At 35.8% G+C, this 14,790-nt stretch overlaps 2 protein-coding genes across 3 annotated transcripts in view; one reads left to right on the forward strand and one right to left on the reverse strand.

The window, feature by feature from the left end:
* Window positions 1–3,110, forward strand: part of UBR1 (ubiquitin protein ligase E3 component n-recognin 1) — a 61,896-nt gene extending 58,786 nt beyond the window's left edge. For both annotated transcript variants that reach the window (XM_084288079.1, XM_084288077.1), the window contains exon 47: window positions 448–3,110. In XM_084288079.1, coding sequence (XP_084144205.1) covers window positions 448–589 — 142 coding nt within the window. In that variant the 3' untranslated portion in view covers window positions 590–3,110. The remainder of the gene's footprint in view (window positions 1–447) is intronic.
* A 6,368-nt stretch (window positions 3,111–9,478) lies between these two features.
* LOC311209893 (photoreceptor outer segment membrane glycoprotein 2) lies at window positions 9,479–14,339 on the reverse strand (the record flags this gene model as incomplete). Its single annotated transcript, XM_084287453.1, has 3 exons — window positions 9,479–9,836; window positions 11,315–11,561; window positions 13,759–14,339. The coding sequence occupies 3 exons, from the start codon at window positions 14,337–14,339 to the stop codon at window positions 9,570–9,572; spliced, it is 1,095 nt and encodes a 364-aa protein (XP_084143579.1). The 3' UTR covers window positions 9,479–9,569.
* Window positions 14,340–14,790: the final 451 nt, after the last annotated feature.

Raw genomic sequence — 14,790 nt, forward strand, 5'->3', positions numbered from 1 at the left:
TCATTTCTGTTTTGGTGTCTGTCTTATACCTATTAGGCACCATGTTCCTCCTGCTAATGTGTGGAGCACAAATACGTATCTTTGTCTGGTGAACTTGTTTAACTTCAAAATCCTGATGATAGTTTCTAGTCAGGAATGGGCCATTAGTAGTGGAAAAATCTACTTGGTTCTGTTAAATTTTCTTAATTTTCACAAGAATACTTTCTATACTTTTAATCTGAAATTTGCAACTGCCATTACTAAAATATTGTCTTGGAAATTACAGTCACTGTTTGTTGCATGTGAAACTTTTTTTTACCAGTAGACCTGTTGGAGTTTCTGTTCATACAATTATTTAATTTTTACTGTCTATTGTTACTACCATTAATGCTAGACTATGAATGGAGTAGTTTGTTAGTTGATATTCTGATACGCTTATTCGTATATTCTCCCTTTCCTTCTATGAAGAAGAGGCAATCCCCTGCACCTATGTCGGGAGCGTTACCGGAAGCTCCATCTGCTGTGGCAGCAACACTGCATCATAGAGGAGATTGCCAGGAGCCAAGAAACAAACCAGATCTTCTTTGGATTCAATTGGCAACTGCTTTGAGTCTCCTGATTTTAGGGAAATCTCTTACCTTTGGCATTGCTTTGGAAAAGGAAAGAAGAGTGGCAGTAAATAATCTACTCTAAAGTGGATACTGTAGTTCAGACACAACAGATGAATTCTCTAGGTTTGATGTAGTACTGATACATTGAAACAGAATTTCATGTCATATGTCTTGCTCTTTTTTTCCCCCAAAAAAAGCCACCTTGTATAAATATTATTTGAACATTCAGGTCCAGAAATATTTTCACTTCTTTGACAAGTTGTAATTGTTTCACATGTTTTGATGAGGACACCTTCCCAAACCTTGTGCTTCAGGGCACACACATTCTTTTATTGCCTCAAGAGTATACTTTTAAATGATATTGTTAAGGAAAAAGTTGCTTTACTTTCTTTCTGCATTTTTTTTCCATGCTTACTGGAACTTTTTAATAGATCAAGATCTGTGGCATAATGTTGGGGTGGAAGTGGTGCCAGGTCTGTAGTAATCTGTAGCAACAGGTACAGCAAACATGAAGCTGTGCAGAAAAAGCCTGCATTCTGCTATATCCTGGAATTTAATGAAGAGTTTATTAAAGAAAACTCTTCAAAGGAGAAGTGTGCATAGAAAGTGCATGGGGGAATTACCATCTTGCTTGTTGCATCAAAAATAAAGTCTGTGCTTTTCGCATTGCCAGAACTGCACTTTATCTAATGAATTTGTCCTCTATTAATGTTGTATATCCTAAGAGGTTAGAGCTACACTGTTTGGTTATGTTGTGGTTAGTTTTACTTCTTTTAGTTTGTCCCCTGAGGTTTTCCCTGAGAGACAAGCAAGAAAATATTCTTAGGTAGTTGTAGTATATCTCTGCAAGTTATACAGGAGCCAGAGACTCAACAGACTAAATCTTCAAAACTATCACTAGACTAAAATCAAGTCCCTAAACCAGCAAATTTAAGAATTGGGAATAAGTTTGCCCATGTTTGGGGAATTTACCACCTTTCATACTCTGTCACAATTGGAGTCCTATTTGCATAAATGAATGTGTTTTGGGGGTCATGTTCAGTGGTTCAGTGCTAGTTAGAGCAGAAAAGAAAAAGAAGGTGGCTAAGTTGTCCCTTTTCCCTTTGGTAGTTATTAATACATTGTGATTGAACTCTCTCAATGCTATGTGAATCTGTTTCAGTTCTAATTGTTTGTTATTCTGTTTTCTAAATTTCAACTATAATATACTTGAGGGAATTTGTAAGGCGATGGGTATAAATGCTTTCTTAGGATATCCCGTTTGTGTCCAAGCTTGAAGTTATCAGTGCTCTAAATTTCCCCTCCCTTTGCTATTTGGATTTTTTGTGTAAGTTAATAAGGCTCACAAGGGGAGGTTTTCAAATTAATATCTGAGAATGTGTCTTTCTGTGATTTTTTTTTCTTACTGGCTATACGAGAGTAGAATCACAAATTAATGAGTTAGATATAAATATAGCTGTTCTCCTTGTTTCTTAAAGCTTTTAGAGTACATGTGAGTGCACTGAGCAGTACCAGAACTCTCCTGAAAATGGAATACAGGTGGACTCAAACATTGTTCTGATTTCAAATACTTGTTAAAAATAACTTTCTCTATAATCCTTCCCTGGTGATACAAATAGTTGGCTTCAGTATGTTTTCCAGGTTTTGTTTTCTTGCAGTTAAGACCATTCTCCTTATTTTGATTTTTTTTTTTTTTTAAACCTGAGTATACAATTCTTTAAAGACAAACATCAGTTCTGTATACATAGTGAATTTAGAAAAGCCATTGTGATCAAGACTTGCATGCACTGGAGATTTCTAAGGTCATCAAAACACTTCTTACCAAGAAAAACATTTTAAAACTAGCAAATGTATGTCTCATTGATACCAAAACTGTATTCACTTTTTCCCCTCTGATATTTACCCTTTCATTTATCAAAAACTTTCAGTTACCTTGCACTTCACTGATACAAAAATCTGATATATACGTGGTAAGATCACTCTTTGATTTCTGTCTGAACTATAATATGTTTATAAGGACACGAGCTGGTTTGATCAGGTGAGCTCCTGTTTAAAGCTCTAGAAATATCTTTGTATCTGGAGAAGTGAGAGAGGAAGGGGCAAAGTTGCATCTCTCTGTATGTTTGCACATACTAATGAGCAAATGGGCTCCATACCATTCACTGACTAGTGTGGTCATCTTTCATTTCATAAATTACTATGCAGTTTTGTTCACTGTGAGTATAATCTGTATTTAGTGATCGCAAGATGCTTATGCCACTGATTTCCGTTCCATCCAAGCTGACAGAAGAAATTTGATAATGCACATACTGGTATCTTTAATTGCAAAAATGTAAATTTGAAACTTGTATAATGTTCTTGTGCTTTTGAAATAAAATATCTTGTATATGTATATTTAAAAAAGGAAATAAAGTAACTTCTCTTAGATTATTCAATTTTTATTTGGAGACACTTTGACACTTTACAGCTGATCTAACAGGAGCATTATAGCAGGGTCTGTCAGCATGGAAAAAGGGAAGAGTTATTAAATGACTAGTAAAACCACATGAGTTATCACTGTAGTCCATATCATCATTGTACCAGTGAGTACTAGTGGAATGATTTTTCTAATTTAAATAAATATTCCACTTGAAACTTGTCCTAGTGTTTCAAAGATGCAGCCTCCTGCAGTGTCTCTCTGTTTTTAAAAGAAGTCTTCAGTACATAACACAATATTCAGGTGGCCTTTTACTGATAAGTTAGTGATTTTGGTTTCATAGCTTCTCAAAGACGAACTTGCTGAATAGTCTGGCAGATACTTAACTTCTTGAAAGTGGAAGTTTGTATTTTGTCTAGTGTTCTGTGTGATAAGTATGGAGAAAAAAAGCTTTGGTCCAGTGCTACACAGACAGACAAAATCTTACATATAAGAGGTAAGAAGTACTGGCTAATTCTGTATTTTAAAACCTGCTGGCTGGTATTTCTTTTGTTGTAGCTTCAGGCACCATTAAGCTTGCAGTGTTTGAGTATTAATACTGTTGCTTTCTGTGCTTCTTCTTAATTTTTAGGAATTAACTCCTGAAAAGCTCAAAGGCAGGTAAAGTATACCAGCAGAACTGTTCTGAAAAACACTCGAACAAGAAGCACATTTTTTAAGAAAAAAGAAAAGACACAGCACCATTTCTCTAAGAGATTCTTAGAGAATTAAGAGAACTATTAAAATTGTCTGTAGGAAGATTTCGGCCATCATGCGCTTTCATCAGAGATGAAGGTTGTTCCATTTCTGTGGCACAATCCTAACAAATTTTAATTATTTTTTTTATCCATGTTTTGCAGACAGAGGCTAAGTTTTTTTTTTTTTTTTTTTTTTTGGATACAGAAAACAAATGGACAACAATGAAAATTGACTCCTGCATAAGTCTCTTGAATCCAGTCATTTCTAGTCCTAGCTACATCTCTCTAAGCTTGTATTGTTGAAAGTGTAGATTAAAGAGGAGCTGTCACAGAACGTTACAAGAGAGGGCAAGCTGAAACTTAGAGGGATTATATGCATTATTCATTGCAATGGTGAGTAAGAGGAGAGGCCAGGTATGAAGTTAAATTGAAATATCAAAACTTGAGTTTACTGTTTTTTATATCATTTGCTCTTGAGTACGATGCCAAGAAAAACAAAACTCTAGTTTGTATAATTTAACTACAGGTTGTTAAACAACTTAGAATCTATCAGACTTCAGAGGTTTCTGGGAATCATGTTTGAATGAATGAGCCTGCATAACACATTTTGAAGTGGGTACTGGGGCTGTGAATTTGATGAATGTTTCAAGTCCTTGCTTTATCTGTGAGGAGCTGTGGCTGGGCTTTTTCAGCAGACTACAGAATATACCATCTCCATTCTCCTAAAAAATACCTGAAATGCAGTAGAAATGTAGTAGAAATGCTCTTTAGGTACGGGTATTGAGAGAGTCTAGTGCTTGGAGAAAGACCATCCCAATCCACCTTAACTTCTGCTTGGAGGTTTTGCTGAACATACTGTGGCAGCCTGAGAAATCCATCATAGATTTCTCAGATTTCATAGATTTCCAGCATAGATTTTGGACTCCAAACCTCTTTCATCCACTTTTTCTTTCTGTGAGTCATGCTTTTACGACAAGTTACAAAACCTAAGTATTTCTATCTTGTGATTTTTTCCCTATTCAGACTTGCATGGAACTTCCCTGGGCAGTTGAATTTACCCAGACAGACTGCGCACAACAGAGTGACTCCAGGCAGTCTACCTCTGTTACTTGGCATGCAGGAGCAGAGCAGGACAAGAGCATCCATTTAAGTGATAGTCTTCTCATAGCAAATAAGGACTCTACCTAGGTTACATGAGCTTCATGCCTCTATGATTCTTGTCTAAACTACAGACTTCCCTATGCAGAGTCTAAACTGTTGCCACAGCTGGAAACTGATAGCAGCAAATGTGTACCAAATAATTTGTCAGATTTTAAATATCACGGATTGTGTTGTAGACAACTGTATGATCCATATACCAGTTAAAAAATCAGTTTGCAGAAGGGAGGCTTCCAGCTTTTAAGGAAATGTACTGTTTTCATTTACTTTGATACAAGGAAATTCTAAATATGCTTCATTCATATATTATTCATTATATTTTTTTATTATGATCAATGTAAAGCAAGCGTCTTCACTGATAATCAAAGCTTTAAGGGAACATCGTAACTGCAATTTCTACAGGAACTGTCATAGTGTTTTCACCAGAAACTGAACATATTTCTTATGAAGAAATTCATAAAGATGATAGTTTTATATAGAGGTGAGTTCCTTGCTGTGGAAATTGCTGGAGCTTGTTGCATAAATGTATTGTTATTATTTCTGACTGGATTAAGCATTAATAACAAATAGGATAAGAAGTGTCCCACAAATCGTATTTATTTCTGTATCTGAGCAGATGCCTCGGCTTACAGGCTTTGCTTGCTAATGCCATCTTTGTCTTTATAAACTGCAGAGAATTAAAGACGGAGTCTGTGCTGCTACCTGAGTTTATTTTCTGGATACAGTGGCTGTAATTTTAAACACTCCAGGAAACCCAAATGATTATGACAGGTGCTATAAAGCAAGTTAGATATTTAGCATGCACGTTTGCTGAGGAAACTGATATGTAGAAAGCAAAGAAGAAAGCACTTATTTTAGCACTTGTATTGAAGTAACAATCAGTCAATATTGCTGAGATTTTCAAATTGATAGATTTAATTTGTCTTCAGTTCTGTGAAATGAGCTGTTATCCTTTCATAATACGTCTGTGGCTGTGGACTCTAAATACCTAGGCAGCATAGAAACGAGCAGTCTAATGTCTAAGTAATTACTAGTAATAATCAGTAATAAGACAGCAACTGTTCCCTGTGAAATACATCCTGATACTCAGTTAATTTCATAAATTTTCACAGAGCCAGTCATTTCATCAGCTTTTGCAGTTGTCTGAGAAAGAAAAGTTAACGTAGCAAATATTATTTAGTTTTTTATTGTAAAATGTGTTCTCTTCATATGAAAGTAAATGAAGTGTGTGGACCAGGGGAGATGTGTAGCCAGGTATTTATACCACTGCTGTTCATGCTAATGTGTTACAGCACTTGCTGCATTAAATTTGTGTCATTTTATAGAGATACTCAGTCTAGATAATCATTTTAATTCACTCTTCTTATGAATCTATTTTTCAGAGCAGATTCTTGACAAATAGGGACCTCCACTAGAGAGGTATCAAAGGAGTAAGCTCACAGCTGTTATAATTCTGCAAGCTAAATAGACAATCTAGAGAGATTTTAAATGGCACAGGATGTCAAGTTTCATCTGCTTCCACAGGTAAATGTGTTTTTTCCATCAGGAACATTTTCCTAAGATACAGAGTATTATTTTAAAATAACATGCTTTTATTTCCTGTCTTAAAACTATTTTCATCAAGCTGAACCATTTCTCACTTTACTTTTAAAGTATTTTATTTTTTTATTATGCCTACTTAGTCTTTTTGAATCAATTTTTCCTAAAGAAAACAAATCTTATTTCTGTTTTTCTTTTTTTCTTCTCTGAGCTATTTCTGATTATCTTACACCATTTGTTTGTTAAGCAGTCTAGAGCTGCTTTTCCAAATGTAGATGGACTGAAATCATACTAAGGAAATGACTGCTATTGACTGAAGCATGTGGCACTTTGCTGATCTGAAAAAAAAAAAAAAAGTGTTTTTATCGTCTTCCATTGAAAAGTCTGTCTAATTTGCAGTCTGTCTAATATGACTGCCTTTTCTTGTGGTCCCTCAAAGTACTGACTTTTTCTATGTTAATTCTTTTCCAGTATTGTATCAGCTAATTTTAGTGCTTCTAGTAAGGCTCAGGAAGCTGTTGTGCTCAGTGTTCTGCAGCAACAAGAGACCACACCTGCTTCCTTTTGGATTGCATTTCCCAGAGCCACTGATGGTGATTTTCTTTTATGTTCTAGAAAGAAACAGGAGTTCTAAAGATGAGACAAATAATATTCTTTTTAGAACACGAGACAGATAGGTTTCTCTTAGTAGGATGAGAAATAAAAGCCAGAAAAAAACAAACAAAAACAACAATCTTACAATATAGCTCTTTGAAATTTTATGATTATCACATTGAAAGATAGGAAAGAAAGAAAGGGAGTCAGGATCAAGCCTAAGGACATTAGGTAGACTTAGAAACAACACAACAGACTGGTGTGGAAATAATGTTTTTGGCTCTCAGAAATAGTTGAAGGAGTGATACACCAGCTTATGCAAAAACTGACATCTCACAATAGGGCTTTATACAAGTATCAAAATTCTCTTAACGTTTTCACAGAACTATAAAAATACTATCATCTCAGAGCTCAAACAGTCAACAAAAGCAAGAAATAATGGGAAATCTTAGGAAAAAGACAGAAGACCTATTTAATTCATAACGTCCCCAGTTATATGCATGCAGTGTTACTTGTTTAAAACTAATTAATGGAGAAGAGTTACAAAAACTGTCAAAGATAATTTCCATAGAATAAAAGATTAAATACCAGCTTCTTCCACTTAGAAAGGTATGACCAAGAGAGATTATAATAGAAGATAGTAAAATCAGGAATGGCATGGAGGAAAAAAATACAGAATGACTATTGGTTGCATTTTACAGCAAGAATTAGGGGATACCTATTAAGTTGTCACGGAGTCAACAAGCAGAGATAAGCACTTTTTCAAGAAATGCAGAATCAAATTGTATGAAACTAAAATTTCAAGCTCACTGATGTATTTTGGATATCAAAACCATGAATGGGTTAAAAAAAATTGCTATACAAATTCATAAGAAAAAAAGTCTGTAGAGAGCTATTAAAACACATTGATAGATATCTAATGTTTGTCAAATCAAGTTCACAAACTGCTGTTTCCAGTAAGTTAGGAGACTGTCAGAGAGAGAACTATTTTCTAACAGTCTTGCTTCTCATGTGCCTTTTGCAAAACCTTTGCTATGGGTTCCTACTACAGACAGAACCTATCTGTCCATTTTTATTTTTAACAAACTTAAATATAGGCCTAAATTTTTTCAGCAGCAATGTGACTGCATTTGGAATTACAATCATGCATATAGCTTGCTTGACTTACAGTATAGATTTTTCCATCACACTGCTTATTTACAATATATTCTTAAAGCATTATTCTAGTGTCACAGAAAACAACAATGTTTGGACAGGTAAAGGAATTTTTACTGTTATTTCTGTATGATTGCAAAAGCAAAGTAGTTCTGCTTTAAGTATCACTGTGACAGGATAACTCCTTTTACTTCATTATATACAAAAAATGCACGAGCTTTCCAAAGTTATATTCAAGCAATGTATTATTCACAACAGTTAGCAAGAAATATCTTTTTATATGGTCTTCTATCCTCTGTTCTGTATCTGTATGTTTTTCTGCTTACAATCATACCATTAATGATGAATTAGTCATCATTATCCTGTAACTACAAGTATAGAAATGCTTTTGCTGCATATATGGACATAAAAACTTCGAGTGCTATCCTTGGAACGTGATGGGAGAGCTTTCAATCTGTCTTTGTCTTTGTTGGTTCCAAATAATCTGTGTTTGAGCCTATGGATCTATGTAACTACTTTCGAAATTGAACTCTTTGATCATCAGGGATCATTAGCATTTGTTTTGTATCAGGTATTTGCTCTTCTTTAAATGTGTGTTAGCACATTGTACTTGGAATTTTCATAAACTTAGCATGAGCTGTCAATTAGTTTTCTTGAGCAGAGGGAACTAGCTCTCTTAGAAGCACCCACTAGCTTTCTGGAGATGTATGGCAGTTGGCTTTCTCTAAACTATAGGGAAAAATTAAGAAGTACTTCATTTTTTTTCAAGTCTCTACTAATGAACTTAAATTGGCTTTAACTCAATTTCACGTAGCTATTAAGTTTTTAGAAGGGCAACAACATACATGTATTTGTATCCTAATATGGACTTTTTAAACACAGTTTTCATTTTACAGTTTTTGCTATTTAAAAAAAATCTCTTTTTATCCAATGTAGTAATTTCTTTTGAAATTTCCCTGCTGCTGGGATTTCAATACAGGTGTCAATAATGACAAACTTTGTTGATATAAAGTAAACCAATCCTATCTGGAACAGTCTGATATCCAAACTGATAGTCTTTTTTGTGCATAATCATTATTCTGACATATTCAGATGACAGAAATATCTAAGTTGGAAGAGACAAAGTGGGAAAACTTTAAAAGATTGTTTTGTGCAGGTATGAAAATCAGGGATTTCACAAGAGAAAATACACCTGGCCAAAGAAGTATCAGTATTTTGTTCCTATGACCAGTTTATCTTCTTGTCAGTTGTCATATCACTTTTTCTCTTTTCCCCACAAGTAAAACAAAACAAAACAAATGAACAAACAAAAAAAACTTGTGTTGCTTTGCTGTATTACAATCTTTGATACTTGTGACATGATTTCTCTGAATGGATTGTCTAGCTAGCTGCAGGGATAGATTTTGTTGCAACATTGTTTTTGCCACAGTTTGTGTTTTGAACATCAATGTTGGGATCATTCAGGCCTGAGACAGTGGAGATCTGGTTGGCTTTGCCAAGGTTCTTAATGATATTAATGTTGTATTTGGCTGTTTCCACAAAACTGTTTTCTAGTAACCAACCATCTGATTCACCCTCCAGGTCTCCTAGCAAAAGAACATTCTTCATTGCTGTTTGTAGGTACCGGACACCAGTAAGTACAGAGAGCTGTAAGAAAAGATTAGTGGTTAAACAGAGCTTAAGTTACAGCCTTGATCCTACCACGAAGTCTGCTTTCTGACTTGTGTATTTACAGGCCTATTATTTAATATTGAGTGAAATAAATACATTCTTTATCCCAGCGTTAGAGCTAACCAATCTCCCAGTTAATTATGTGTTTTAGAATGAAAAATACCATGTAGAGGTTTTTTTCTTTCCATTCTTCAGGTACCATTCCCACTTGCATGTTATTAGTGTATAAATACCTAGAAATACATCGGAATGCTGCAGGCTCAGAGACTAGTCATAAAATGAATGATCACTTAATGGAGCCATCGGTCATTAGGGAGGGGAGGTGTTACAAAAAAACAAAAATTTGTCTGTTCATTTCTATGCAACTTTTTCCACTGACCTTCATTAAATCAGTATTGTCTTGAAGGTTTTTAATCATTCCTGCATAAGCTATATGTGTCCAACATGCTAATGCATAAATGAAGAAGGATGCCCTACAGAAGAGGCTCAAGTATATGTTTAGAGAAAAGCTGTGCTTTCAGTGTGCTCAGCTTGTCAACACTGAAAGGAGCACAGAGCAGGCTTGCAGCTTTTTCCTGTGCTGCCAAATATCTCCTGTTTTTGCCATCACTGCCCAATCTAGCACTGCCTAAGGACTATTGTGGCAAACTATTTTAAATAGCATTAATATTTATGCAATAGAGTAATAATCAGGAAAATCTAGCTATTATTAAAAATAGAAGAAACAGTATTTTAGCCTATGCCATTGGGGTTATCTGCATTGCATGCAGATTACAATATCCAGACAGCTTTTTTTTTTTTTACGGGTGTCAGTAGAAAGACTGCACCTTTGAAGGTGTGTATGCTTGCTTGTGATATGCTTATTTGGACTGCATAATAAGCAATCTGATCTGTATCTAAAATGTATCCCATGTTTGCAAGTACTGTTTATATGGTAAAGCAATGTAATATAGAAAGGAGGCTTTGAGCTGTTAATATTTATGCGTAATTCTTACTGTAAATAAAATTGATGTATTCACCAAAGGCCTGCCTCACATTTCTGATATTCTTTCCTAAAACTGCCTCAAAACAACCTTATGCCTTCCACCTAATTTCCTTGCTGTTGCGTTACTGCATGTGTTATCCTGCATCTGGTCCTGTAAATGCTTCAGGAAAGTCAATGTGCCATAGTCTGTTGAAAAAAGCTCTGTAAACGTACAGAATCATGTTAATCGTTTCTAATAGTTCTCATCTTCAATAGATTTGCTTCTACTCTGGTCTTTGAGAAACTGTACTAGAGAAAGCCCTGCAACACTCCTGAAGTGCTGATGGACTTGTTCTAGATACTGAGGTGCTTCTCACACTCGTCATACCATAGTTGTGGTATAATTATGGTATAACACCATTGTTATTTCCCATCCCAGAAAGCAAGCATGTCCGATGCATCTGACACAGACTGTTTTTATAAAACTTACCTCAAACAACCAAATAAGCAATGCTGCAATACCAATGGATCTCATAATAGCTGTGTAGTAATCCAGCAGGGCCTCTCTGCACCCCTTCACCCAGATATTGAGCTCCTCTGTCAGGAAATCGTAATTGTAGTGAGCACTGTTGTTTGTCAGCTGGTACTGGATACAGGGCCGTGGGGAACTTGGATTGCAGCAGCTGAAGGGTACTCCATCCACCAAGAACTTCCCATCAACATTACTCTTTAGACGGCTGCAATAGGATAGAAAGTTTGGGCATTATAAATCTGGTGGCAGCAGCAGAATGTGTCCATTTTTTTTCTAAAAGGATGTCATGAAAGTCTGCTGCAATGCGGGCCTCTCCAATGTAACAGAAGGAAAATGAGAATGTATCTGCAACTGGAAATGTTGCTCACTGCAGGAAAATTAAATTTTTTATTTGCAGTATTTTTATGTGTGGGATCAGTGCGGTATCTCTTGATTTTTGGTATTGTATGTGTAAGTTGCAGATTTGTTGTTTATGGAGATGATGTCTTTTTAGACATCTTTCCGCTGAGAATATTAAAGACAATTTTAGAATTTGTCTGTCTTGGCAAAACAATAATGGAAGTTACAGTGCTTGAAACCCTGTGTCTTTACTTCTGGATTGATTCTGAGTGCAAGCATTTTGAAAGAGAAGCTAATGCAAGAACAATTATACATGCCACAGGAATCACTAGAGAATCACTAGAAATTCTCCACTGGCTAGAATATATGAAAGACAACCTAATCCCAGATACCCAGCTTTCACTATTTCCTAATAGAATATTTAATGTTTTGCAAGATGTCCTCAGTTGTTAATCTTAGTTTCCTTTTCTGATACAGATATCCAAAATTAAAAGGCAGGAGGGCATCACAGAAGCTGTTCAGGTAAACAAGAAGCAATGATCACTGTGGTACAGTGTTCTTCCAGCATTTGGGGACTAAATGTATCCTTCAAAAGAAACATAAGCTGAAAAGAATATCAGAATTTGTGGCTGTCCTGAGATGGCAGAATAATCACCTTCACTTTATTGCTGTGGGCCTTCTCTCTCTCATTTTTGTTTGGTGTAATTTTCTGTCAAGAATATTTTCTTTAAAGATATTTCCAAATAAATAAAGATCTGCTGTTTCCCACCTAGGAAAAGTTAGGCATTAATTCCTCCATTTTTTTAATGTCTAGCTCTTCACTTTGTGGCCTGGTAACAGCAACTGGAGGGAAAAAAAAGAAAAAAGCCCATATAGTCCACAGAAAGCAGAATTAAGTATGCCCCCCTTGCCCTTTTGTTTGGAACGAGACATTAACCACTATTCATTGCTGTAATTCAGATATGGCATTGTAAAGCAGAACTTGCTTATGAGACTATACAAAAAAGATGTTTTTTATCTAACTAAAGCGATGATAGGATTGTACTGCTGTAAACTGCTTCATCCTCATACCATTTCCATTGACTGACTCAATTTCTTGTGACGCTGTGATGTTGGTAATGCAGAAATACAAGAGGAGAGGGAAGAGGATTATGAAAGAAGGTGAAAAGTTCAGTTCTGCAGAGATGCCTTTTGAGTTAAGTATGAATTTTCAGCTTTGCCTAGTAATCTACAAAGTACTAATTGACATACAGTACAAGATGAAACCAAGAAAAATACTTGGTTTCTTCTGCTTCCTTTCAGAATGTTACAAGCTGGACTTTGATCCTAGTGGTTTCATATGAAATGTTTTACTACTAGATTTTGGAAATCATAGTATAATTTGGTTACATAGCACCAATGTTGATTTTAGTAATCAAGATGGGATTATCTAGTTCATATGCAGTAAAAGAAATTCTGCAGTATAATTATTTCCTTCGCATACTTTTCCATGATGTCTTCTGTCTGTATGGGGCAAAAATTAAATGACTATATTTCCAAAATGAAGGCAGAGCACAGGTGACCCTGCAGATGAAATCTGAGTTTAAGACCCATGGCAAAACATTGCTGTTTCTACGTGGCTCACAGAAATACAAGGTAGTACATTTTACCTTTGTCCTTACAGTAGGATACTACTGTAACAGTGGTCTAGAAAAAGTGTCACTTCTGCTATTAACTTCTGCTATTATTTACTAAAAGTTGTTGCATTAATTAAAGCACCAGAGTGTGAACATGCCTATGATCACAGAAACGTTAGCTCTTGTTGAGGTAGCCCTGTTAGCAGTCATCCAGAATGATCTTTGAGAAAAATCTCCTAACCACAGGGTGTCATTTTAGTAAGGAGGAAAAGACACTGCTTGAATTTTTGGCATCTGGCAGAAAACAAGCCGTCTTGTATTCTTTTTAAAGTCGATATGTCTCAAGTTCTTCTGACACTACTGTTACATACTTTCTGTTCAATACAAATTCATGTTGAAGGAGGTTTTTTTCCCTAGAATTTTCCATCAAGACTAGTAAATACTTACTCCATAACTTCCTTGGAAGCCATATTCAGGTAACGAGCAGATACCCACTGAACTTCAAACCAGTCTCTAAAGCCATTGTTTCCACAGCACTGGAATCCAATTTGCAACATATCCACTGTTTTCTTTAAGAAACATCTTCCAGGTATGTCAGTGTCCTTATAGAACTTAATAGCATCCCTCAATCCCAGATAGAGAGATTCTTCCAGTTCATTCCTCATGGTATAGCACATGAGAGCACCCATCAGGATGCAGAAGGTAAAACAGAAGGTACACACGATATATGGGAGCATAACTAGTTTCCACCGAGAGAACTTGTTGGCATCTGAGCAGTCATAGCAGATTTTGCCACCCAGAAAGTTGATGATACATGCTATGACCCCTACAGAGATCAGCATGTTGGGGACAGAGTTTATGTCTCCTTTTGCCATCACTTCGTTGCGCTTCTTGATCTCTATTTTCAGAAAGAGGCCAAGACTGAAGAGAATGATCCCACTCACTACAGAAACCCAGTTGAGGATCCATAGGATCTGAGCCAATTTGTCCCTCTTAGTTTTGGTGAATTTTACTTTGAGGACAGCCATAGTCAGATCAGCATTAGGAAAAGAAGCGTAGGTCAAGGAAAGCCCGTAATCTGCTTAGGAGCATGTATCCAAGGCATGCAGTAGAAATCTGAAGAAGAGAGAGAGAGATTACTGTCTGTCTGACTGAGTATTTATAGAGCCTACAGAGAACTTCCTGTACAGCCTCACGCACTCTGAGATATGCCAAGAGTATGTTCCACATCTTGCTTAAGTTTCATACAACATCAATCTCTTAGAAAAATAATTCTAAGAGCTGACTGTAGCAATTAAAAAACAAGTGAACCATAGGACTATTGAACTCTGCCCTCCTATGAACTTTTGTCGAAAGAACAACTTTCTGTGCGAATTTTAAGACATCTAAAAGTGAGCTAGTCTGCTGTCTTTCTCTTCTTCTCATTGCTGGTATTTTCTTGATGATTCTAGGAATTTATCATTTGTAGACTAGTGTGTC

This window comes from Netta rufina (genome assembly GCF_964035555.1).
Source record: "Netta rufina genome assembly, chromosome: 5".
Taxonomy (NCBI): Eukaryota; Metazoa; Chordata; class Aves; order Anseriformes; family Anatidae; genus Netta; species Netta rufina.